Consider the following 7,379-nt stretch of genomic DNA (forward strand, 5'->3'; position numbering starts at 1 on the left):
TCAGGGTCAAGCAAGTTAATCATTTTCTCCAGATATTGGAGAGAGAAAGAGATAGCTAGCCATATTAGTCTGAATCTAAAAATCCAGGCAGAAGGCAAGGCAGGATAGCACCTTACAGATTAAGTGGTATGCCTTCCTGAACCAGTTACCCTTCCCTGCCTTCTGCTTCAAATACAGAATTAAACTTGCTTGGCCCTAAAAAGTTAGTCCAAAGTTTCCTTAATGCAGTTTTGATTTTAAAACAAAAACAACATCTTTTGAATGCTGAAGTTATGAAAAAAACAAACAAACAAACAAACAAAAAAACCCCACAACAATGTTCAGGGACTAATGAAGCCAAGCCCATAGGCTTAAGACACTTAATCAAGTGTCTGATTCTGTTTGGTGCCTGCAGCCCCTATTGATGTGGTGACAAAACTGGGCTACAAACAGCCTTGTTTCAGCCTGGCCTTAGAGTTGCAATAGCAAGAACTGAGCTTGGTTGATAGTTGGTTGTCAGCTAGCTTAGTCAGAACTGAGGAGCTACATGAAATGCAAACGTAAGGTGCTTCTTACTATAGGCTTGGCTTCATGTACTTTAGTGCCCTTTTGCTGGCAATACTGCACTATAGTTTAAGAATTACAAATTTCATAAATACAAACGAGGCCCCAGATTAATTGAACTTGTTAGAAATAAAGTTCTACTAATTTCCACAAAATTTAACTTTATTAGTTATTGGAATACAAAATTTACAATATATTAGGTGTTTTTGGATACTACTACATAGAACATAATTCACATTTATTTTTTAGTTACACACACATATTAGTAAGTCTGTCACCAAAATACTGCATAAAAATAGTTGGATTACTACTATGAAACTGATCTAGCAGTCTTTTTCTCTCTTTGGCAGAGAGTTTTGAATCTTCATCAATGGTTTTTAGCAAAGATAACAACTCATCTTTTGTAGTCTTCTCTGTATTGCTGCAATACTCCCCCTCATCAAGTTTTTGGCAGAAGGTGTAGCCTGAAGACAGATATGAAAGACATTCAGATTGCTTGCAAGCCGTGAGAGTTATCTAGCCATCCTATATTTTGCAAGCAAGTTTGCATTTAAAATAAAATTGCAAAATTGTCACTTGAAGCCCCTTTGCATTGGCCCAGTTCTTTTTACTATATATCCAAACCTGAAAACAGGAATGTGTGTGTACTTTGAGGCTACTTTTTAAAATCTGGATAGTAAGAATTACTCTAACAAAAAAACAACTGTTTAAAACTGTAGAAAGTTTTAAGTGGTTACCTGTATTCTTACTAGGATCTTGACCTTGTTGTATAGCCACCAGCTTATCACTAACCATTTTATGTAGTGTCCCTGGGATCTTGAATAAAAAGGGAGGAGACAACCCAAATACATTCAGTTAATACTGTTTAAGATAAAGTAGTTCAAATAAATAATATGGATGCTTTTTAGGTCTTACCTTTAAAACATCTTTTTGATGATCCACCAAGAACAAAATTAGGAGGTCAGTTTTTCCTTTGGATAAGGTCTTATTGTTGATGATAGCTTTAGAAAACATTCTTTTCACAACCATCCTATTATCAGTCTAAATAAGGGGGGGGGGGAAAAAAAGAGGGGGGAGGATGAAAAAAAAAGAAAAAGGTAGACTAAAGGATACCACAGTAACTTTTTCCCTTTCGGCTCATCATAGGTAGCAAATAAAGACAATTTCTGTGAACTGCGTTTTTATATATAAAACTCAATATTGAACATGCACTGAGGTAAATGTCCTAGTTACACATCTACAGGGAAAATTATAGAAGCATCAGACTGATGTAGGCAAACAAAACTCTTGTGGTAGGGGCGATATCTTTTATTAGACCAACAGAATATTAGCAAAAATATTCTTTTCTTTGCAAGCTTTCAGGCCCAAAACACCCTTCTTCAGGCAAAGGAGAATTCAAAGATTGCAAATGTTCTCCCAGGTAGAAATGAAGCTTCATTTTGCAAAGGGAAGTTAAAAGACGGCAAGGTTCCCCTGAATTTAAACAGTCCATTTTAAACAAGGTTGCTCTGTGAGTATGCAAGGGAGGTACAGACAGTAGCCAGAAGTAGGCTTGTTACCTGAGGGTGTCCAATTGCTACTATTCAGTTGGTTTAATAAAAGATACTGCCTCTGCCACAAGAGTTTTGTTTGCCTCATACTGATGTAGGCATGCAATCTTTGACATTGTTTATGCAACTTTGCCTTTTACCTCTTTCTGCAACTTGAGCTCCGAATGATAAGATGCAACTGCCATGAAGTACAACAACCTTCTGAACTCCTCTCTAGTTTGGCTATTCAGAAGCTTTAAGTAGAGCTGAATTGCCTCTAAAGCCTGTTCAGTCTTTCCATTCACTGAGACAAAACACAAAGATAATAGCAGGAGCGTAAGCCTACAAACTGGTCTTGGAGAGCTAAATCAGAATTGACTATACGTACATGTTTCTGAATTCACACTCACAACAACCATTAGAAGTTACCCATTAAAGGAAGCTGCATATTTAAAAACAGAGATTGAAGGGTCTTGGTTTGGTTTTGGGTTTGGTTTTTTGTTGGGGGGGGGGGGGAAAGAGAGAGAGAGAGAGAAGGGGAGGTATGTTTTATTCTTGTTAAAATACAGAAAAAATAAACAAACCCCAACCCTCCTATAAAAGAAGCTACTTCCTTTCTAAAGTCACTTAAGAAGAATAATTTACCTCTATACAAGCAAGCCAAAGCCAGTTATCCCTCCCTGCACTGCATCATGTAGTCATTCTTCCTCATACAGAGCTGAGGTTTATAATGAAACCTCTTTTAGAAAAAAACCCCTTGATTTTAAAGAATATCCAATTATTGGTACATGCCATTTTAAAGCCATATCAATGAGGCATTCTCTAGTTCCAGCAAGAAAACACATTTAAAATTCTTTAGTGTTCTTTAACTACCACATGAAAATGGCCAATGGCATTTGGGCTCAAACATTTAGCATCATTTTCTTGCTCACCAGGACACACATTGAAACATCAACATAGCTCTGCCAACTGAACTACATTAGGAGATAACCTGGAATGTAAATAACTTGCAGCTATTTGCAAGCTACACTATAACAGGTTTTGATAACTTGGTGACAGAGTGGTTTAGCCTATAGTTTTACTCGACTTCAGTCAGCAAAACAGAATTGAACTGTCAAGTTTTACTACAAACTGACAGCTGTACAAAGATAGTTAATATGCTTGTGACCTTCAATGGTGTCAGCCAGCAGTCCTATATAATAAAATCTTCAAAGAAACCCTTTCAGTGAAATCTTCAAAAGGAAAACACATGACTACTTAACTGATGCAGAGTTAATTACGTCATTGAAGACCTGGAGGGTGTTTTGTTGTTGGATTTCTTTGGTTTTTTAAATAGGTATTGTAGAAGGGAAGATTTATTTAAAAACAGATGGGCTATATTAGGCTATTCATCTTGTGAGAAGATGACTTAAAAAAAAAGCACATGTTGCCTATATGGGAGCAGGGGGAAGCTTTACTAGGCTAAATTCATAAACATCCAGAGAGAATCTAAACAAGGCTTAAAAGAACCACCTATTTACCTATTTATCTATAAAATGAAGTTGTATGATTGCATATGTACAAGTTTCAGGGTTGATCTACTCCTTTACCTTGTATAACTCATTAACTCCTGTGCAGATTAGAATGTTAGTTTCTCATACACTTTGCACAGCTGTGCCCACACAAGGTATACAACTAAGGAAAATCTGGCCAATCAAATTCCTAAACTAGTCTTCTCAGCTCTCAAAAATTATCCACTAGGAAGTAAGATACTACTCCTTTATGGTGTCTACAGACAAATCTGATAACCAAGTACTCAGTCCTTCAATCTACTTACCAGATAAACCTAGAATCTCATCTTCATTTCACTTACCCAGCAGCTCTGCAATTCCTGTGTGGATATCAGATGCATGGGTTAACAGTGGCTCCTTCTGACTGTAGTAGCCACCAATAGTATCAAACAGCAGTAGTTTCCATGCCTCTGTTTTGTCAGGTTGATCAGGCAAGTTTCTGCTTATATCTACCACCATTTGATCAGGAAGATAATCCAAGCAATCTATTGCTGCAGAGAGCCATTCATCTGTCCTAGAAAGAACCATTACAGACAGATCTGTCAATAAAACGTTAGACAGCTACTTGCATTCTGTGGGCTAGGCGGATGTTTACAAAGAGTAAATTCCCAACTGCTAAGCAGAGAGAGGTAGTTATCTGTGCTAGTCTGAAGTCAGGCAGAAGGCATGATAGTGGCACTGTAGGCCCGTTATTTTTGCTGAACTACAAAGTTTGTAGCAACAAAAAAATAAGTGAAGTGCTATGGGCAGCCATATATTCAAAGCCCCCTATCTAGAGCATGACACAAGGCATGTTCACCAGACAGGGTCCAGTAGAGGGCTGCTCCATAACTCTCCGCCCCTAGGGTAGGCTATCAGTAAGACAGATAGCAAACACTACTGTCTAGCTCTAAGGATCCTGAAATGTTTGAGCCATCTATAGCCCAGGTTTCCAGGGATGTCCCTAGGAAAGGGTCAAGCCCCAGGAACCTGGCTCCCTCCCACACTGATCAACTGGTCACTCCAGCTCTCTGTAAGGGGCATGGTCCTTGCACGGGACCAGGTCATTGTGATTCACCAGTCCCAGTTTGCTAGCCAGAATGAGGGAGTAGAGAGCTTATCCCCTTCCTCCCTTTTCTGCAGGCAGCTGCAGGCTGTGTTTGACAGCCCTGGTGGCAGGTACAGGAATTACTCAGGCTTTCCCTCCAGCTTGCTCCTATGGCCTTTTGCCTAGGGGCAAGTGAGACCATGCCTCTGGGCTTGCACGTAGGATGCCAGTCATGGATTTGGGAGTATCTGAAGAGTCTGGAAGGGAGGATACTTTCCAGTGACAGCACCACACAGTCTTGAATGACTGAGCTCTGCTCAGTCGACAGAATTTGAAAACAATTTAGCTATTTGGCAAAAGCCAAAAAATTTAAAAGGGGGAGTAGTAAATCCTGGGATGCTGGAGGACCAGGGAAGCCCTCTCGTTTAATGTGCAACGTGCCAAAAATTCAAATTAGAGCCCAACACAAAACAAGCTATAAAAAGATGTTCTACATTTATCACGGAATATCTGAGGCTTATTCACCATGTTTGCTGCTTGTTGCCACCTTTATCGATGACAAATTATTTGAGTGTGTGCCACGTCACAATTGATCATACAAGTAGTGTGGTAATTGTGCAATAGATGTACCATCTACTGGGGGGGGGGGTGGAAAGAGGGGCCTTATCAAGTAACTGGTTCAGAGAAGTATAATCTTTTGTAGGCAACAGCCTACTTCATCAGATGCTGTAACTGTGTCCTACAAAAGCTTATGCCTCTCTGAACCAGTTAAATCTTTAAGGTGCCAGCCTGTTCTGCCTTACACCCAATTACTAAAACAGAAGTCTACAAGGGCTCTGAAATGAGAGCACTAGGCATAGACTATGAACACAGATTAGTAGTTTAGGATGAAGTTGCAACTGTATGCACCTCTGGTTGTTTTCCCAAGGAGTTTAGTATTCTATTTGTCCAGCTACATTACATCACACAAAGCAAAAATAAAGCCACATTGTTGGTATCCTATGTTTTAGGTTATATAGCTCCCAACGAAATATGAACATTGATCTAGCTTGGATAAAAGAATTCTTCATATTTTGTTGTATTTTTTAATAGCACAGTAAAAGAAACAAACATTTCTGGCCAAGCCTCATTTTAGTTTTGAAGCAACTTAAACATACTTAAAAATATAGTCTGTTCATTCATTGTTCAGCGTTTCCAGAATCTAAAAGAATGACAAATGATACAAACTTCATCAGCTCAGTTTTTGGTTTGGATTTATATAGCAAAACATGGCCATCTATCCTCATTCTCATACTTTATCAGACACCTTCCTTTCCTCCCCTTCCCCGTTTTCTTTTTGTTCACCCAACCCCAGCCCAAAGAAGTTACTAAACTATTGTGAGTAGAAGCATTAAATGTTCAAAGCTAAAATCATTATAAATCTCAAAACAGTAGCCATTTGTTTACAAGAACCATAATAAAAAGAGGGAAGAAGTTTACAAACTCCCAGAAGTATAAGACTACATAACAATGCTGGACTCCAGAAGTTCCAGGAGTTAACACAGCAGTCATACCCCAATTCTGCCATGCCCACAGGTTTGGTTTTAAACTAAGAGATACTGCTAACACATTAAACAAAAAAAACAAACAAACAAACAGAGGGAATTTAATTAGTTACTTTCCAGCCAGTTTCCCATTGTATATGCTCCAGAACATTCCAGTCAAAGATCACAACTGGAATAAATAATCTTCAGCCAAATAAGTAGTTCCACAGACAAAGAAGTTTCTAAGCCAGCACAAACTGGAAGGATACTTAGAGTCACCATTGCGAAGAATAGTATATTGGTGCTCAACATTTTGGACCCTGAGGACCTAATGAGAGAGGGCAGTGCCGGTCCACAGGCCAGACCATATGGGTCATATCTACAATGGGTTCAATATGTGGGTTCAGTCTGCTGGTGCAATTCAACCCGCTGTCATAGCTCAGCACACTGGAGGAAGCCATAGAACAACATGCACAGGTGCATGGGGCCTTGTCATCAGGCCTGCAGGGATTCTCACAGGTCCAGAAATTCAAGGGCATGGGGATGGGGAGTGGTGGCAATGCAGAGCCACAGCAATTAACGCTACCAATACTCCTCTGGTGCCAAGTTTCCGTACCCAGGGGGAGCCCCAACAACCAGATTCAGCCCACAATTGTAGGTTGAGCACCACTGGGATCTCTCACATGTAGAAGAGCGCTGGGTACTTACTTAAAACTTAACAGCTCGGCTAGTTTGCTTACTTGGAAAGTAGTTTCTAAAAATCGAGGGGTGTCAAACCTATGTCCCAAATCCACTGCACAGAGCCCTGCTATCTGGACTTCAATGCTGCCCTAGTCTTGGCCCTGTGCCATGCCACATGTTAGACAGGTTAGACCCACTGATCCCTCCCCTGCACCCCCAGCATACCTGATCCAACAGCATGGTGCAGATTCTGAAGTGGCCACCACATGGGCGGTAGTCTGGCTGGAACAGAAACTATGTTGCATGCAGTGCCCTTTCTAGCCAGTCTGAGACACTGTGCCTGCAAGCACCATATGCAGCATGGGTCCTGGACTGGCTAGACCGTGTGCAATGCATGTTCCACAGCAGGAGCTGCATGCAACACAGTCTAGCCCAGGAGGCCACCACATGTAATGCAGCTGCCACTCTGGTCAGACTGCAGCATTTGTAATGCCTGTTCTAGCCACTCCAGACTGGCTGGGGGGGG

The 7,379-nt window shown here is 40.5% G+C and overlaps 1 protein-coding gene across 1 annotated transcript in view; it reads right to left on the reverse strand.

The window, feature by feature from the left end:
- Window positions 1-687: 687 nt before the first annotated feature.
- DEPDC7 (DEP domain containing 7) overlaps window positions 688-7,379 on the reverse strand; it is a 13,636-nt gene continuing 6,944 nt past the window's right edge. The window contains exons 5-9 of the mRNA XM_006037922.3: window positions 3,925-4,136; window positions 2,234-2,376; window positions 1,459-1,584; window positions 1,281-1,359; window positions 688-1,007 (exon numbers count right to left, since the gene is read on the reverse strand). Coding sequence (XP_006037984.1) covers window positions 793-1,007; window positions 1,281-1,359; window positions 1,459-1,584; window positions 2,234-2,376; window positions 3,925-4,136 — 775 coding nt within the window. The 3' untranslated portion in view covers window positions 688-792. The remainder of the gene's footprint in view (window positions 1,008-1,280; window positions 1,360-1,458; window positions 1,585-2,233; window positions 2,377-3,924; window positions 4,137-7,379) is intronic.

This window comes from Alligator sinensis, unplaced genomic scaffold (genome assembly GCF_000455745.1).
Source record: "Alligator sinensis unplaced genomic scaffold, ASM45574v1 scaffold1432_1, whole genome shotgun sequence".
Lineage (NCBI taxonomy): Eukaryota > Metazoa > Chordata > Crocodylia > Alligatoridae > Alligator > Alligator sinensis.